The sequence below is a fragment of the Erithacus rubecula genome (assembly GCF_903797595.1).
Source record: "Erithacus rubecula genome assembly, chromosome: 23".
NCBI lineage: Eukaryota > Metazoa > Chordata > Aves > Passeriformes > Muscicapidae > Erithacus > Erithacus rubecula.
Genome location: NC_136675.1, coordinates 7,073,307 through 7,091,611, shown reverse-complemented (window position 1 = coordinate 7,091,611; position 18,305 = coordinate 7,073,307). Strand labels below are relative to the sequence as shown.

The 18,305-nt window shown below is 59.1% G+C and overlaps 2 protein-coding genes across 4 annotated transcripts in view; both read right to left on the bottom strand.

The window, feature by feature from the left end:
- Positions 1–212: 212 nt before the first annotated feature.
- PIGV (phosphatidylinositol glycan anchor biosynthesis class V) lies at positions 213–6,793 on the bottom strand. Its single transcript, XM_079325483.1, has 4 exons — positions 6,663–6,793; positions 2,802–4,510; positions 1,071–2,207; positions 213–994 (listed from the first exon to the last, which is right to left on the bottom strand). Exons 2-4 carry the CDS (start codon positions 2,886–2,888, stop codon positions 698–700), a joined length of 1,521 nt encoding a protein of 506 aa, XP_079181609.1. The 5' UTR covers positions 2,889–4,510; positions 6,663–6,793; the 3' UTR covers positions 213–697.
- A 1,607-nt stretch (positions 6,794–8,400) lies between these two features.
- Positions 8,401–18,305, bottom strand: part of ARID1A (AT-rich interaction domain 1A) — a 51,120-nt gene continuing 41,215 nt past the window's right edge. For all 3 annotated transcript variants that reach the window (XM_079325626.1, XM_079325625.1, XM_079325627.1), the window contains 8 exons: positions 15,826–15,958; positions 15,369–15,541; positions 15,145–15,277; positions 14,897–15,028; positions 14,725–14,818; positions 12,175–13,036; positions 11,772–11,902; positions 8,401–11,353 (listed from right to left, as the gene is read on the bottom strand). In XM_079325626.1, coding sequence (XP_079181752.1) covers positions 9,635–11,353; positions 11,772–11,902; positions 12,175–13,036; positions 14,725–14,818; positions 14,897–15,028; positions 15,145–15,277; positions 15,369–15,541; positions 15,826–15,958 — 3,377 coding nt within the window. In that variant the 3' untranslated portion in view covers positions 8,401–9,634. The remainder of the gene's footprint in view (positions 11,354–11,771; positions 11,903–12,174; positions 13,037–14,724; positions 14,819–14,896; positions 15,029–15,144; positions 15,278–15,368; positions 15,542–15,825; positions 15,959–18,305) is intronic.

Below are 18,305 nucleotides of genomic sequence, written 5' to 3'. Positions count from 1 at the left end.
TGTCCAGCAGTGTCATGTGACACTTGCACCCGGACCACGTGACAACATGCGGCATCACGTGGCAGCACCACCCGTGCACGTGACCACTCCAGGGATCACGTGGCCTTTCTCGCAGACCACGTGACTCCGGCGTCACGCCCCCGCCGTGGCGTCGCATCGCCCCGCCCCTCAGCGCCGTGTGTCATCACGTGCCCGCCAGGCCCCGCCCCCGCCGTGTCCCGCTCCCGGTCCCGATCCCGATAGCGCGGGCGGTGCCGCCGCTCCGGTAACTTGCACTCGTTTATTGGGTCCGGCATGTCCCCCACAGCCCCGCCGTGTCCCCGCCCAGCCCGGCTCGGAGCCCGGAACCCGCACCCGGAGCCGCGACAGTCTGAGAGCTCCGGGCAGCTGCACATCCCAGGGAGCCCCCAAATCCATCACGGGATCCTGCCACCCACCAGCGCCTGCCGTACCCTCCGCCAGGAGACGCAGGAATTGAGCTGCGCTCCCCATCCCAGCAGCTGATGGGAACTCTGGCGCTCAGCCAGGCCAGCTGAACGGGGCAGCATCACCCCGCAGAGAACACCCCGCCTGGGACATGGAGCAACCCTTTGTAACTGCAACAGCAGCGCCGTCACAGCCTCCTCAGGCTCCCAGAGCAGCCGAGTTCCTGTCCGGAGCAGAGCTCCGTCCAGCTGGCCTGTGCCAGCACACCCCGCTACGTCCACGGGTAGAAGTTGCAGTGCAGGATCAGCCCCAGCAGCCAGTAGCCCAGGAAGAAGCCCAGGATGCTCTTGCTGAGGGGGGTAAGCGATCGCCAGTTCAGCAGCAGCCTCACAACGGGGTTGTCTGAGGTCCCTTTCCCACAGGAACTGCCAGATTTACCCAGAAGAGGCTTCTCAGATTTTGGGTCATCAGTCCCTGTGCTCCGCAGTAAAGGTTCATATTCCTGAAGCAGGTAAGCTGGGAACCAGTACAGGATGGGAGAGGAGGAGCCAAGGAAGCGGGTCAGCACCTGGGAACGAGAGGCAGAGGAGGAATCACCCCAGTGCTGGCACTGCCCGGCCCCACGAGGGACCCCCGTGTCCTACCTGCACGTGCATGCAGCAGAACCCGAACAGCAGCAGGGCCGTGCTGTGCACCACGTACACGAAGGCAGCAGGGCCACAAAACCCATCTCTGGCCTTTCCCCTCTCTTCACTCTTCCTCCTCTCTAGACCAAGCGTCAGGCAGTGCCGGGGGTTTGCTCTGACGTAGGTCCAGGCAGCCCAGGAGCACAGAAGGGTGACAGGCAGAGCAAGCAAGAAATTTGGGATCTGTTTGAGCTCAAAGTACCTCAGGAAGCCCACGTTCCAGTAGGTGTCCTGGATATAGGAATAGGCCACGGGGAAGCGCTGGGAGCACCAGGGGGGCTCAGCCCCAGCCGCGCCTGCCACGCGATAGCCCTTGTCCCGCGCCAGCTGCAGCAGCGGCTCGGGAGCGCTCGGAGCCAGCCCCGTGCCGGGGCTGCAGAACCGCACGTAGGCAAAGCACTGGAACAGAACAAAGGGCAGAAAAATGGCAGCGCACGTCAGGGCTGCCGCCGACAGCAGGCGGAGGAGCTGCCCGCAGAGCGAGGGCGCCGAGCCGCCCTGCAGCAGGCGGGCCAAGCGCCGGGCGCTCGAGTGCAGCGCGAAGCCGGCGTTGACCAGCCCGTTGGCGCGGGCGGCGGCCGCCAGCGAGAAGAGCAGCGCGCTGAGGCGGCCCTGCCCCCGCTCCAGCCGCCACATGGCGCCGAAGGCCAGGCAGGCGAAGGCGCTCTCCGAGTAGGCGGCCGCCAGAAAGACGCCGGCGGGGCTGAGCGAGAAGAGCAGCGCGGCCAGGAAGGCCTGGCGCCGGTCCCGCAGCACGGCCCGGCCCAGCCGCAGCAGCGCCGCCGCCGCCAGCGCCGCCAGCAGCGCGTTGAGCAGCGCGGCGCAGAGCAGCAGGCGGCTGCGGGGCCGCAGCGGCAGCGGCGGCGGCAGCAGCGCGGCCGCCAGGCGCAGGCCGAGCGGGAAGAGCGGCAGGAAGGCGCAGCTGTGCTCCAGCAGGTAGCCGTGCTCGGCGATGAACAGGAAATGCTCGCCGTCCCAGCGCGCCAGCCCGCCCAGCAGCCGCTCCAGCAGCGCGTCCCACGCGCCCGCCGCGCCCTGACCGGGCGGGCGGAAGGCGTCGGCAGCGTGGTCCGGGATCAGCAGGTTGAACACGGCCTGCCGAAACAGAGAGGGACGCTGGCTTGGCTCTGGCACCCAGAGCTCCTGGGGGACAAACAAAGGCTGAGGCCGGAGCCCCCAGGGCTGTGCGTAAATGCCCGCGAGGTTATGAAAAGGGGCAAACGCGACTTTCTGGGGTATTTACATCTGAACAGAATAACGCTCTGGGACAGATCCCAGATCCCAGCATGGATCCCCGCAGAACTGGCCAGGGAGAGCTGCTCAGGGCTGGGACTGAGCTCTGGGCTGGCTGTCACAGCCAAGCTCTCCCATGCTCAGAGCAGGATGTCTCTGGAAATCAGACTTGGCTGGAATGTACAGGGGGAGACTATTGTTCCTTTTCTGTGGATAAAGGAAACTTTCACACTTGGAGCCAAACCAGCCTCTAACAGCATCAGTGTGAAAACACAGCAGGCTACAAGGAAATTTATGCAATTCTACTTCACTGCAACCTGTCAGTAAAGCCCATGTGGCTGCAGAGTCTGTTGGCTCTCCAGAGATGATTTCCCCATTGAGCAGGAGCAGCTCATGGCGCTGCAAAGGGAGGAGCAGCAAAGCCAGCAGAGCCCCTCTGGCTGGGCACAGACTTGCCTGCAGCAGCAGCGCCAGGGCCCGGCAGCGCAGGGAGAAGCACACGACCTCGCGGAGCTGCGGGTCTGCCCTGCTCCACAGCTCCATCCCACACGCAGGAGTCGCCTCAGGGGCTCACAGTGCCAGGGGGATTCTCCTTCCAGCTGGGAAACCTGGCTGGGTAAACACAGAGGAGAAAGAGATTTCTGGCTTCAGCCTCATTTGTGAATTTTTCGCCTTTATTACCACCAGGCGTTTGAAAGGGTGCAAATCTCTGTGAACAAGAAAGTCACTTATGGAAGAGATCATGGATCTGGGAGATGATGCAGAGACCTCTTTGATACTGTTCCTATTAAAAAAAATAATCCCTGACTTCTTAACCTTGGCCAAGACACTGAGGGAGAGAGGTTAAAGTGTGTTCTCTGACCCCACTCCTCACCAGACTGGAGAAATCCCTGGAGCAGAGAGGCTGCTGCAGCAGCTGGAGCCAGGGCTGAGCCAAGCATCCTCACACACATCCAGTCCCAATGCACTGAATGGCATTTAAGCCTCCTTTTCTTGGAATGGAGACAGAACTCATGTGGACTCTGAGTGTAACCCCCGTGTAAGCAGCCACTGAGTGGGGCTGCCAGAGCTCCCTCCTCTCTCCTGCTCCCTGGGAAGCCAAGAATGGATTTACTCAGCTGGCTCCATGGCATCAGCTCTGCCAGAGCAGGGTGGAACTCAGGCACAGAGTCCCCCCAGCACAGGCAGCATGGGCAGGACACAAACTCTGTGCCACTCCACCCTCACCACCTCCAATTCTGCAGGATTTCACCCTCCTGGCACCTGCTGCCAGGCACACTGCACATGCTGAGGCCACCTCCTCCCTGCAAACTCCACCTGAGGGATTTAAACCTCTCTGTGGAGCCTCCCCAGGTCAGTGTCTGCATGTCACAGCTCTGAGCCCATGCAGGCTCTGCCTGCAGCTCTTTAAGATAAAGCATTTCTTCTGCTGGCTCCCCAGCCACCAACTGCTTTTCAGTCTGAGAAACACAGCCCACAGCTCTCACTGGGTCCCAGTGACACCACATCCTGCCCTTCTCTCTGCTCCAGCACTCTGTAACACACAGACATCCCCAGACTGAGCACTCCACAACCTAAAATCTGAGATTTCCCTATTGCCATTGTGGAGATAAAACCCTGCCAGGCTGGAACTGCACGAGAGGGCAGAGAGCAAATCATCAGCAAGGCAAAAACCAAGATCCAGACTGGCTCACTGACAACTCCAAGCCCCAACCACAGGGTTATGCTTCCTATTTAACCACAAATAAAAGTTTTGGGGTTGCTCCTATTCCCCTTGTGCTCCCCAGAACTCACAAAGCAACTGGTGGGAGGCACATTCTCCTGCATCACGAAGCTGTGACGTTATTTTAAGCGAGGGGACACTTCAACCCAGCTGTAAACTCTTTTAAAGCACATTCACAGCTGCAAATCCTATTAAAGCACAGCGGCAGAAATGGTCCCAGCACTTTAAATATAGTTTTTTCAAAAAGCAGAGAAAAAGCCTCGCCTGAATGTGCCAAGAGAGCTCAAAGCAAATAGCTTTAAAAAGCCTGTTCCTGTCACGACGCAGCACACCTTGTGACAGAGCAAAGCCTTCAAAAGAGCTGCAGCCCACAAGCCCCATTTGGATCCAGAATGCGGCGTCGGGAATGGCTCTGCCCCAAAAATCCTGTGGGAAAGAGCACCTGCACGAACACAAAAAGGAGAGGGAGAAGGGTGTTAAAAATATCCCAGCAGAAAAAAGATGCAAAATCTTAATTACAGACGCTTTTCTCTCCGGGTTCTGCGCTTCCCTCGGCTCTCAGCTGTGAATCCGAGTCGGGAAGCGGCGCGGGGAGGGGGATGGAGCAGGGACAGAGCCGGGGACAGAGGCGGGGAGGGGGATGGAGCAGGGACAGAGCCGGGAACAGAGCCGGGGACAGAGCCGGGGAGGGGGATGGAGCAGGGACAGAGACAGGGAGGGGACAGAGCCGGGGACAGAGCCCGGGAGGGGGATGGAGCAGGGACAGAGCCGGGAACAGAGCCGGGGAGGGGGATGGAGCAGGGACAGAGACAGGGACAGAGGCGGGGAGGGTGATGGAACGGGGACAGAGCCGGGGACAGAGCCCGGGAGGGTGATGGAACAGGGACAGAGACAGGGACAGAGGCGGGGAGGGTGATGGAACGGGGACAGAGCCGGGGACAGAGCCCGGGAGGGTGATGGAACAGGGACAGAGACAGGGACAGAGGCGGGGAGGGGATGGAGCCGGGCACAGAGGCGGGGAGGGTGATGGAACGGGGACAGAGCAGGGACAGAGCCGCGGACAGAGCCGGGGACAGAGGCGGGGAGGGGGATGGAGCAGGGACAGAGCCGGGGACAGAGCAGGCACAGAGCCGGGCACAGAGCCGGGGACAGAGCGGGCACAGAGCAGGCACAGAGCCGCGGACAGAGCCGGGGACAGAGCCGGGGAGGGGGATGGAGCAGGGACAGAGCCGGGGACAGAGCAGGCACTGAGCCGGGCACAGAGCCGCGGACAGAGGCGGCCCCGGCAGTGCGGGGCAGGCACCGGCCGGGGGCAGCAGCCGCTCGCCGCAGCGGCGCTTCCCTCGCCAGGGCCGGCAGGCAGCGCCTGCCCCAGCAGCCCTGCCACCTCTCCAGCCTGCTGCGACACTCAGCAGACGCTCCAGGCGCTTTAAAACCTCTTCTAAGCAGGGTGCCCAAGTTTTGGGCAGGGTTTTGGGAATCCCGTTTGCCGTTTCTGTGGGCTGGGAGCTCTCAGCCATCAACCCTGCCCGGTTCCAGCTCTGGTGCAGAGGCTGCAGCTCCAGCAGTGCTTCCCCTGGCTCTGGATGCAAACAGGAGCGGATTTACCTCTGGAAACAGCTCGGGGTGAACGAAACCTGCCCTGGATCAGCACACGGGCAGAGCTCTGCCCTCCGGACAGGACAAACTGCGCTGTGCCCAGGCGCACGGGGGGGTCCCGGGACCGGGATATTCCCGGGATTGGGATGTTCCCGGGGTTGGGATGTTCCCGGGATCGGGATATTCCCGGGATTGGGATGTTCCCGGGGTTGGGATGTTCCCGGGGTTGGGATATTCCCGGGATTAGGATGTTCCCGGGATTGGGATGTTCCCGGGATCGGGATATTCCCGGGATCGGGATGTTCCCGGGGTTGGGATGTTCCCGGGGTTGGGATATTCCCGGGATTAGGATGTTCCCGGGATTGGGATGTTCCCGGGATCGGGATATTCCCGGGATTGGGATGTTCCCGGGATTAGGATGTTCCCGGGATTGGGATGTTCCCGGGGTTGGGATGTTCCCGGGATTGGGATATTCCCGGGATTGGGATGTTCCCGGGATTGGGATATTCCCGGGATTGGGATGTTCCCGGGATTAGAATGTTCCCGGGGTTGGGATGTTCCCGGGATTGGGATGTTCCCGGGGTTGGGATGTTCCCGGGATTGGGATATTCCCGGGATTGGGATGTTCCCGGGATTAGAATGTTCCCGGGGTTGGGATGTTCCCGGGATTGGGATATTCCCGGGATTGGGATGTTCCCGGGATTGGGATATTCCCGGGATTGGGATGTTCCCGGGATTAGAATGTTCCCGGGGTTGGGATGTTCCCGGGATTCGGGACCGGTGCGCTGAGGCGCGGCCGGACACCGGAGGGCCCTGAGCACTCGGGGCTGTGCCGGGGCTCTCCCCAACCCCTCCGGTACCGTTCCCGGCCCCAGCCAGGCCTGGCAGCGCTGCCCGGGGACACCAACCCCGCCCGACCCCGCGCCTGACCCGGGCCGCTCCGGGCGGGACCGCGGGCCGAGGCCTCCCGGCGGCCGGGCCCCTCCAGGGCTCACCGTGCGGCTGCTGCCGGGCCCGGGGCCGGGCCGAGGGCGGCGGGGCAGCCCGGCTGCGATCCCGGCTGCGATCCCGGTATCCCGGCTCTGATCCCGATTCCGGTCCCGGTTCCGGTGCCGCAGCGCCCCCTTGCGGAGGAACGCGGGAACGAGGCCCCGCCCCCTCCGCGTGCTGCTCCCCGGCCCCGCCCACTCCCCGCAGCACGCGCAGCTTCCGGTCTCGCCCTTTCCGGCGTCACGTGGCGGCGGCGCGCGCGTGTGGGGCAGGGAAGGGGCGGGCGGCGCCATCTTTGTTGAGGGCGGGCGGGGAACCGGCACCGGCACCGGGAGCGGGAGCGGGGCCGGGGCGAGCGCGGCCAGCGGCACCCGCGGCGGGCAGACCAGCCCCCGCTGTCCCCAGCCCCACGCCCAGGGCGGCCGGAACGCGAACCCTTCGTGCTTTGCAGACTCTCCCCATTCCTAGAGCAGCGCAGTTAAACCGATCGCTCTGCCCTTCCCCGTTCCTGCCAGCAAAGGGGAAAACTTGAGTTCACCGCGGGCCAGATGGAAACGTCGGGCTCTGCTCAGACCCAGCCTGGGACGGAGGAGAAGCCGCGGTGGCTGCTGAGCCCTCACGGACGCTCCCCGAGCGCTTTGGGGTCCCCAAAAGGTGTCTCGAGGAGTTCCTGGAAGGATTTGGGGTCAAATCGGGGATTTGAGCTCCAGGCCGCCAAGGTGGGAGGTCAGGTGTGGCCAAACCGGGAACACTGTTCTCATTTGACTCTCTTGTCATCCCTTTATTTCCACTGTTCTGGAAGAGCACAGGGGCTGTGCCTGCACACATCCCCCGGTCTGCTGGGTGGGTAATTCTGGTGAAATGGGTTTTCAGGACACTCCCAAGCGTGGCACTGACCGCAGACTGAATTCATTACCTGCTCCCAGTTCACTGAGGGCTCCTTTCTGTTCAGGAGAAGCAGCACAACTTCCACATCCGTTCCATCAGGTGCAACTCAACTCCTGCAACACAGAACTGAATTGTCATGGAGTGGGTTTGCTCTGACAGTGAACCCTGGTCTCACACTCGCTTCCCAGCCCAGCACCATTCCTGCCTTTGAGCAATCCATCTGAAGGACTCTCCTGCCAGGAAGAGCTCCCTCCATTCTTGCTGACAGATAAGACTTTTCAGGAAAAAGACTCTTTGATTTCAGCACAATCACTCCCAGCAATCTGGAGTTTGAGGAATGAAGGCTCTGGGAACTGAGAGCTCCCGAGGAGAGGGCTGGGAAGATAAAACAAGGGGAATTTTTGAACAAAAATGACGCTTGCCTTTAAAAAAAAAAAAAAAAGCTGCTTTTTCTTTAATGAGCTCGGAGCAGTTCTAGCTGCCCTGCTGCAGCATCCACTGAGGAGAGAGCCTGGGGCTCCATGAAATGCCCGGCAAACACGAGCTCTGCCTGCTGGAAAGCCCCGGCCCCGGGCACCACAATCAGAGAACGTGAAAAATGCGAGGGGAATGAAAATGTTCCATTTTACAGAGCTGGGAGGGAACTGCCTCCCTCCCCAGCAAAGCCCTTCCCTCCCTGGCAGCCACAGCTTCACCTCACGCTGCGAATCCCGAGCCTGGGCAGCTCCTAAGGAAAAATTAAAAATTCCAGCAGGGAAAGCAAAGTCAGAGCAAAGTCAGAGTCCTGAGCAGGGCAGGCCTTGGGCAGCACCCGGCAGCACTGAACTGCCAACAAAAAAAACCCTTACAAACATCTTACCAAGATTTAATGTACATTTATTCTTAACACGTGGAACATATAGTATAAAGATTTCATACTGAATAAATGATATTCATTAAGCCAAAAAAGGAAAAAAGGGAGGAATTTACATCAAGTTTTTAGCTACATCGTCTGAAATACAAATATGCAGAATTCATCACTGAAAAATCTCAATTGTGTTTCTTCATCAGGAACTTCAACTGAACCTAGAACTTTTTCACACCTCGATTAGAAAGAAAACAAAAACAGGAAAAAATAAACTATAAGTTGATTGGCTGCTGAGACAGCAATGACTTTATACACAGAGACCTGTACAGCATCCTCCAGGGAGGGATGTCTGGCAAGAGATTAAATAATTGTGTCTCGCTTTTGCAGGTCATCAACTCGTTAACTCGTCATACTATAAAGGGTGGGAGGGGACAAAACTGCAGGAGTCTCAGGGTATGTGCAATGTACAACGTCATATATATATACACACGTGGCAGCGCTGGGCTGCAGCTAAAGGTTAAAACCAGTTCTAAGAGGTGATCTCAGGGTTATTCATACAATCAAGGAGGAAGAGAGAAAGAGGTCAGGGTGTTGTAGGTTCACACATTATACTTTGGGGGAAAAGCCTTTTTTTTCTCCTCAACATTAACTAAAAACATTTTTAAAAACTACAGCTTGCTGCTGATCCAGCGTTTTTTTCTCTTTTTTTTTTTTATCCATGTGAGACATTATTACAGTATGTTTACAGTTTAAGGTGTACAGTACATGGAGTTCTACACGCTACTGCACAGGCCTCCCTTGGACAAGGTCTGTTCACAACTGGTAACTTCTTGGTTCCTGCAAGATTGTGAATGTACAACGATAAACCACACAGAGTTCAGCAGTCACTTTTTGTCCTTCAGAGTTTACCATTAAAAACAGTTATGAAAGTGGTGCCTGTCAATGGGATAACACGGCAAGTCGTCTTTCCCCAAACTCACTGTAAACGACAGTAACTTTGGTTAAAATAAAAAAAGTCTTCTATGTAGACAGAACTTTGTCTCCTTTAATAGGGGATTGGGGACAAATTTGAGGGGCAGGGAAGGGGGAGAGGGGCCGGGGACATCTTTCCCCGAGGGAGAAGCAGGACAGCGCAGGGCAGACAGTGGATTCTGAGGTGGTTTTGCATAAATAAAGGGCAACAGTCAGTTTCTAAGTTCTCCACTCACGCACACGCACACGGGGGCTCGGATCCCACAGCTGTCATGACTGGCCAATTAAAAACAGTACATCACAAATAACTTGTGAAACCAAAGAGTTCATCAAAGGCGACACGGAGATGTCCAAGAGCCGCGACTCGTACAAGGTGAACTCCGAGTGGTTCTCGTCCACCTTGGCCAGGGCCAGCAGCGCGCGGGCGGCGCGGCGCATCATGTCCACGCTGGTGGCCTCGAAGGGGGGGCTCTGCATGTGCATCAGCCCCGCCTGGCTCTGCTGGAACTGCGTGGCGGCCAGGCTGTCCTCCAGGAAGCCCAGCAGGTTGCCGATGCTGCCCTTCTGCACGGCGATGGCTCTGGCGGCCAGGCTGTCCCCCTGCGCCAGGTTGGCCAGCAGCACCACGGCCATCTCCCGGCACACCGGGTTCTTTCTGTCACTGAGGAACCGCACCATGGTGCTGTACAGCTTCTCCAGGCGGCTGAAGGGCGGCGTGGCGAGGATCAAATCCACGTTGTTGTCCTGGATGCTGAGTTTGCTGAGTGTTTCCAGAACCAGTCTCTGAGGGGAGAGGACAGCGTTGGGCCCCAGTGTGGGGAAGGGATCCTGGGCCTCTGCTGAGGGACACACTGCCCAGTGGAGGAGTCCATCCAGGATAGGCAAACAGATGCTTTCCGGGTAAGGGGAGAGGTCCAGCTGCCCAGAAATGTTGGCCAACGTGACCAGTGTGTTTTCACGCAGCATCTCCAAACAGTCCCACCACCACTCCACCTTGTTGCAGCTCACCCCTTGGTCCTGCTCCTCCTCCTTCTCGTAGGTCAGGGGGGCCTGTTTGCGTTCTGGATGCTTGTGGTGTAGGAGGATCAGTTTCCCTAGAATCAGCAGCAGCCCGGGGTGCTTGGACATTTCAAAGTCATTGCCCGGCACGAACGATAAACTTCTGATGATGTTGGAGACGCAGATGCAGCGCTTGGCCAGAGAGTCCTGCCAGTCCAGGAGGGTGCAGAGCGGCGTCTCGTCCTTACTGTGGGGTTCATCCTCCAGGATTTTTATATTTCTGTGGCTCTGAGCTGGGCTGATGACAAAGGGAAACTTGCTGCTCTCCTTGGCCGTTTCCTTGGGCTCCTCCTCGTCCCCGGCCAGGGCGCCGGGCCGTGCCGACAGCATGTCGTCCATGGTGGCCGTTATCCTCTTCTCCGAGGAGCCGTCGGGAGCAGGGGCCTCTCCCTCGCGGGGGCTCGGGGCGCCCTCGGCTGCCGAGCGTTTCCTCAGGGCAGAGGAGCAGGAAGCTCGTTTGTGAGGCAAGGGCAGCTCGCTCCTGCTCTCAAAGTGTGTCTGGATGTGCTCGGTGGTGTCGCCGCCGCCGATGCGCCAGTGCAGGAGCCCGCTGTCGAACTCCTGCACCCGCCCCAGCTTGTCCGAGTAATCCACCACAAAGGGGTCGTTCTTCTGCACCACCTTCACTGGAAGCTTGTCAAATTTACTCACTAGCTTCTCCTCGCTGCTCTCTAGAGGTACTTTGTCCTTGCTCGAAAACGCTGCCTCCTCCTCTTCCTCGTCCTCCTCTTCCTCCTCACAGTTCAGGCTCCGTGGCTCGTCGTCCTCCTCCCCTTCTTCAGGGGAGGAAGCTGAGGATTTGCAGAACCTTTCAGGATCTAATAGTGTTCTTTGCCCTGGGTCTCCTACCTCGTATTCCTTCAGGATTCCAAAGATCTCGATCAGGCAGCGCCGGAAATATTCCACCAAGAGTTCCAGCAAGCCTGGCAGCTACAGGGGGGAGAAAAACAGGAGGGGGAAGGAACAGCCATCAGAAAACAACTCAGGCCAATGCACACAGGGCAGAGAGTTTAAGCGGTGCTGGCAGTTAATGGTGCTTGTGCTGGCAATAACTGGTGCAGAAGTGAGGTTTTTGTCCTCTGAGAAGAGGGACAGAAGGAGACACTGGCTGTCAGTATCCAAACACCCCCTGCCCACACCCTGTGCTCTGGGCTCTGTCTCCCCGCTGGTTAACCCCCAGGGAGGGCCACTGCACACACACAGAGCCCTCAGGCCAGCGAGTGACCACTCACAGCTGCCCACACCCCTGCTCCAGGTACAGAGGCTGCAGGAGCTGCTGGTGCCACTGGCAGAAACCCCTGCAGCACCAGCACTTCTAGGAGCTGCCCCAGAGAGCATCTGCACCCACCTGGCTGAGGTTGAAGGTCATGATGCTGTTGTCATCGTAGAGCAGGATGTTTATGGTATCTAAGGCCCACGTACTTTCAGCCAGCAGCCCCGACTTCAGAGACATCATCACTCTCCAGGCTTCAGGAGTTCCTGTAACATAAACACATGATACTTGCAGCTCCTGGAGTTTCAAAACAAAAAGGAGACACTTGATACTGCTTTTTGGACCTGTGAAGAGCAGAGCCTGCTTAAGATGACGTACAGGCTGTGTCTACCACCAGCAATGCCAGAGTCAGGGCTCAGAACACAATCCACAAAAATGCCTTTTTTCTCTCAAAGCCAGCAGAGCCCCCCCCGGCAGGGTGGCACCGAGGGCCGAGGCAGCAGCGATCCCCAGCAGGAGGGCAGCAGCTCCCTCTTACCGATATCTTTGGCCGTCAGCCGCCTCCTCTGCTTCAGCACGGGCTGCGTGGCCTCCACGGAGCCGGGCGGGAAGGTGATGTCGCGGCGGATCAGCGGCGGCTGCACGGCTGCTGGTGCGATGTGCGAGGCGGGCACCGGCGGCCCCGCCTTCTGCATCTTCATCCCCGAGTGCAGGAACGGGGATTTGCTGGGAGAAGTGCGGTTCTCCAGAGGTCTGGGCAGAGGCGCTGGGCTGGATACCTGAGGAATGTGATTCTGCATGCTGGGGGGGGTCTGGTAGTTGGACTGGGGGGGCCTGGTCATGGGGGGCACGGGGGCGGAGGGGCCGTAGGGAGGCTGCCGGTTGCCGTGCGAGGGCCACGGCCCCTCGTGGTTGACCCTCTGGTCCGAGTGCAGGATCTCGTCTGTTCGAGTGACCCCGTGGTAGGCGGGGCCCTGGGGCGCGGCGCCCGAGCTCTGCCGGTTGGGGTAGGAGCCGTAGCCCAGCTCGTTGCGGCCCTGCCACAGTGGGCCCTGCTGCGGCCCCTCGGGCGCCGGCTGCATGCCCCCCATCATCTGCGGGGGGATGCTCTGCGGGGCGGCGCCGGCGCCGGCCGACACGCGCTCCCGGCCGAACTGGAAGGGGAACTGGCTCTGGCCGGCGCGGCGCTCGGCGGGGTAGGTGCTGCCGTACTGGTTGTACAGGTCCTGCTGCGGCGAGGGCTGCGCCGGCGGCTGCTGCTGCGGCTGCTGCGGCTGCGCCGGGGGCAGCGGCTGCGGCGGCTGCGGCTGCCCCGCGCTGTAGGGGACGCTGTAGAGCTCGCCCTCGTGCCGCTTGGCCGGGAGCCCGTAGCTGCCGTCCATCGGCCGCTTGTAGTTCTGGGGAGAGAGAGGCACAGGCGGCCGTCAGGGCTGGGACAGGGGCTGGGGACGCTGGCACTGGGCACATCCCGTCCCTGTCAGCATGGGGACAGGGGCTGGGGACGCTGGCACTGGGCACATCCCGTCCCTGTCAGGGCTGGGACAGGGGCTGGGGACGCTGGCACTGAGCACATCCCGTCCCTGTCAGGGCTGGGACAGGGGCTGGGGACGCTGGCACTGCCCGCCCTGGGCACATCCCGTCCCTGTCGGCGCGGGGATCGCTCACACCTTGCACCCACTGACCCCAGAGTCTCTTCCCACCTCGGTGAGTCCATGAGGAAAAGGAGCCAAAGCTCCGGGCAGGCCCCGGAGGCAGAGGATGTGCCCCACACACGGCCTGGGAGAGGCTCTGGCTCCCTGCTGCCCCACCCCATGTGAAAGTTGGATCAGTTGTTCCATTTCACAAGCCAAGGCCGATTCCTTGTGGCTGCCTGGGGAGTTTCCCTGTGGATTCCACAAGGATGCCTCGGGGGCAGGAGTCTGCCCACAGGAAGGACTTTCCTGCAGAAAAGGCTCAGCTCTACTCTGCATTCACCACAAACCAGACCAGACACTGACACTTGCTTCCTTCCACATCCAGGAATTTTATCAGACCCTATTTCTCTCACGCCTCCCAGGTTTCTGCAGAAGTATCAGACAAAATGCATTGAAAACTGTTGTACTTCCTGCTTCTTCCCTTGCTGTGGATTTCAAAACACGTTGCTCAAAGGAGCAAGGAGGCTTCTCACCCCTAATTCTTTTAAGTGCAAACGGAGTAACAGGCAATTGCTGAGACCAAATTAAAATCCAGGGTCTCTCTGGCCTCTGAGGTCTGAGCTGTAGCTGCTGTGGAGGCTCTTCAGACACTCCAGGGCCATAACTGGCTTCAGATGGAGCTCTAGGGCTTCAGAGATGACAAGTTCCACAGTAACTCGAACTCTTGGCTCCGAGCCCCGTGGCTCTGGTTGCAGAGCCAAACTGCAGAGCAGTTGGAATTATTCTTAGCACAGCTCAGTGAGTGCCCTCTCTATACTCTCCTAAACCATAAGATTTAAAATTATCAGGAAAACATTATGGGTCCTGGCATGGCTACAAAGAGCAAGTCCCATGTGAGGATTAGGGAAAGGGATACACATTCATTCAAACTGTCCTGGAACAAACCTGGTGGGTTTGGGAACAGCAGGGCAGTGGGGTCTGAAGCCTCTGGCTGCAGGATGAGAAAGATCAAAAATACCCCCTGGTTTGTGCAGAACAATCTACCTGAATCTACAGGATGGGATTCAGAAAGTTCCAGAGGGACAGAGAAGCCAAATAAAACTTCCTGTTCTTCTGCTGCCTGACCAGAGCATGCAAACCATACAATCTCCATTCTCAGAACTGTTTTCTTAATCAAAACTTTAAAAAAATTGTTTTCAAATGGGAAAAAAGTCCCCTGTATAAAATCAGGTTGGACAGGGCTTGGAGCACCCTGGGAAGGTGTCCCTGCCACGGCAGGGGTGGCACTGGATGGGCTTTGAGATCCCTTCATCCAAGCCATTGTGTGATTCTGTGATGAGACACCTTATTTTTCATTCATAAAGCCCAGAGAGTTTTCATCCTCCCTCTTCCCAACCAGCACAGACAAAACTCTTGCCCGAGCAGTCAGTCTGCCTGGGACCACCCACCTGCTGCTGCTGCTGCTGATACATGGTGGTTTGCTGGCTGGGGAAGGGGCTGCCCGAGGTTGTGCCTTGAGTGGAGAATTGATTGCCATAGGAATCATGTCTGGAGAAGAGAGAGACGTGTGAGTGTCACAGAGCAGGGCTGGCAGCCCTGGCTGGGGGAGCAGCCCCTGGCACAGACCTTTGCTGCTGCTGCTGCTGCTGGGGGTAGCGGCCGGGCGAGTACATGCCCGAGTCGGGCGTGGAGGGCAGGATGCTGGGCTGGGGGGTCCCGCTGCCCAGGCTGCCCTCGGCTGCCATCCCGGGCTCCGTCCTGCCAGGGAACACAACAGAGCCAGGTCACTCACATCCCTGAGTGCAGGGGAGCTCAGCACAGCCCTGCTGTGCCCTGCTGTGCCCGGGGGTCCCGGGGGCCGGGGCAGCACCCACCTGACTCTGTCGTAGGGGGCTCCGTAGGGGTAGTGCTGCCGCTGGCCCATGGCCATGTTGGCGCGGTTGTAAGGGTCACCCATGCCGCTGGTGGGGCCCTGCCCTGAGGACATGAAGGGATCGCTTCCAGGAGCTGCAACACAGCAGGAGCCAGTGAGCACAGCCAGCTGTGCCCTGGGAACACAGCTGGGCTGCGGGGGGCCCCGGGCAGCACGGCCCCTCACCTTTCCTCATGCTGCTGTAGGGATCCTTATTTGGCTCGTAGGACATGCGCCCCATCATGTCCGAGGTATTGATGCTGGGCTGGTACCCTGCGTTGGGAGTCAGGGAGTTCCTCTTCTGGAACGCGCCGTCGCTGCCGTCTGCAAAGGCGTCCTGCAGCCCCACCGAGTTACTCCTGTCCCAAACCCACAGAGACCACGTTACACAGGCACTCAGGGTGCTGCTCACAGGCTCCCCTCGGGTGCTGCCAGCCCCTCCAAGGGCACAGACCCGAGAGGAACTGCCCTTCCACGGCTCTCCTCAGACCCAACCTCAGAATTAAAGAACATTCACACACAGTGCAGCTGCCAGCACAAAGGAAGGTGCAAAGCGATGGAGTCCCACCAAAGCAGGTACCCAAGGGCCCAACATCTGCAGCAGAGACCCAGAGTGACCCCAGCCCCAGCAGTGGCTCCGTACCTGATGCCTGGCAAAGGGGGCATCTGACTGTGAGGCGTCGACGCCGGAGTTGGTGGCTTCAAGTCTCCTCCTTCTGCCATGGAGCTGCTGGTGGACTGAGGTGTCTGGGGGCCCTGCATGGAGCCTGAACCCGCTGCAGGAGGAGCAAACGGGGGGTCAGCAGCTTTGCACCCCATGGAGGCAGCCCTGAACCTCCCAGAGCATCAGCCTCGAGAACAGAGAGTCCTTTGAGGAAGGGACAGGTGAACTATGGCCAAAAAAGCACAAGGAGCTCAACAGCTCAAGGCCAGGCTGGGCCAGGCTGCTCAGAAGAACCTAAAGCTGAGAAGTTGTGTCCCTGCTCATCTTAACCCCGTTCCCTTTTCCACACCCTGGCCCTGTGTGGTGCTTCCCACGTTATCCATAGAGGTTGATGCTCTGGGGATGCTCTGGAGTGGCAGGAACATGGGGCTCTGTACCAAGTGACAACCACTGCTGCCCCTGTCACATTCACGTCCCCCAGCCAGGAGGGGGTGTGAGCCCTGTCCTGGCAGTCTCAGGATCTCCCCAGTGATGGAAACCTCAGCTGAAACCACCAAGTAACTCTGGAGGAGGCTCCTCTGCCTGCTCTGCCCTTCCAGAGCAGTGCAGACCCTCCCAAGGATTCCTGGAGCAGGAATGCCAGAGATGCTGGACCTTTCCCTGCAGCACAAAACCCGTCCAGCAGGTTCCTGCCAGCCCCAGCCCCTGAGCTTTCTGCTCCAGTGAGCTTTGAGCAAAGCCCAGTGTGTGATCCAGCTGTGCAGCAGCTCTCCCCAGCCCAGGGTGGCAGTGGCAGCAGAGCTCAGGTTCAGCAGCTCCCGCAGCTGGCAGGAGCTGAACTCTTCATTAACGTTTCCATTAGTGCCCATACCCCGAGCTGCAGCCCTGCTGCCTGATGAGTCATTGCAGCTATTCATTCAAATCCTCCGAGGTCACGTCCAGGCCATGTTTGTTTACACCCCACCTTCCTGGCACCCTGTCCTCTGCTCTGTGACTCCCTCCAGCCCGGGCAGCTCTGGCAGGAGCTCCTGGGCAGCTCCACTCCCAGCCCCTCCCTGGCAGCCCAGCTCCTGCCTCCCCCAGGAATTGGCTGTGGCAGGGCAGGAAGAGGCCCCAGACATTCCCCAGACATTCCCTGCGTCGCTGCCATTTGGTGTCTGTCCCCAGCTCCCCTCCCTCCCACTCACAAACCCACACTGAGCTGGAGCAGGGCCAGCTCCACGCTCTGGGAATTCAAACCCAAGGAGCCTCCCCGGGGACTCTGCCAGAGGGAACCTGCAGAGCTTCCAGGAACCTCCCAGTGCCCACCAGGGAATCCCAGTTCCCAAATGGAACACTGCTGGGTGTGGAGGGGGTGATGGACACTGCAGGGGATGGCTCTGGCACTGTGCAGCCCCAGAAGGGGTTAATGGAGAATGGCACAGTGCAATCCTCACCATCCCAAAGCTCTGCAGGAGTTAATTTGGCAGAACAGGCTGCAATGAGGAGCAAGGCAGTGCCAACAGGTTGTGAGGTCTGCAAGGACAGCACAGCACAGACTTCCAGTGATGAAATGGCTTCAGAATGTCCCCGTGCTGGGCACAGGTTTGCAGGCAGGGAACTTGTTCTCACCCAGGTGATCCCTGGGGACAGGGCTGTGTGTGTGGAGCCTGCAGGAGGAGCAGCACCCAGGACTCCACACTTCTGCCCTGCCCCACACCCCCAGGCCCTGAGAGCAAGAAAAGGAAAGTGAAAGAGGAGCAGGGACAGGCTGGGTGATTCAGCAGAAAGGATCAGAGCCACCAGCCAGGCTCAGGGCTGCTCTGCACATTCCCAGCTGGGGGAGGCTGCAGCAGGGAGAGGTGGAGAAGGGTTTTTGGAAACACAGCAGAGTCCTCTCACAGCAGGACCCAAATGTGCAGAGGTTGGTGTAGAGCCCTGCAAATCCCTTTGCTGATGTGCTGGAGCAGGAGCTCAGCCCAGAAGGCAGAGCCAGGCCCTTCCCAAACACAACCAAACAAAAACTGATGCAGCACCTAATCCACTCTGACACACACCTAGAGCTACAACAAGTCCAAAGTGGCTTCCTGAAAGTCTCAGCTCTCTCCAAATAAACTCTAAATGCTCTCAACATCTTTGCTCCACTGCCTCGGGGTGGGGGGCAAGAAAGAGGTTGTGTAAGAAAGGGGGGTTGGATTTGTGGCCTAGTTTGAGCAGAACTCAGACACCACTTTGGACAGAGGTTTGTCTAATGGCACAAAAGTGACTTTATCTTGCAGAACACACTGAGGATGAAGCTCCACTGGGACAGGTTTCCTGACCAGTGACAAGACATGACTAATTCTCTATAAACCTCCTCCTGTAGCTGAAAGGAGAAGAGAAATGTGGTGCCCAGCAGAGCCCTGGGACAAGCCCACTGCCACTGAAGGGCTCAGCAGGGCTGGGACACAACTGCCCTGCACTCAAAGAGGTTCATTATT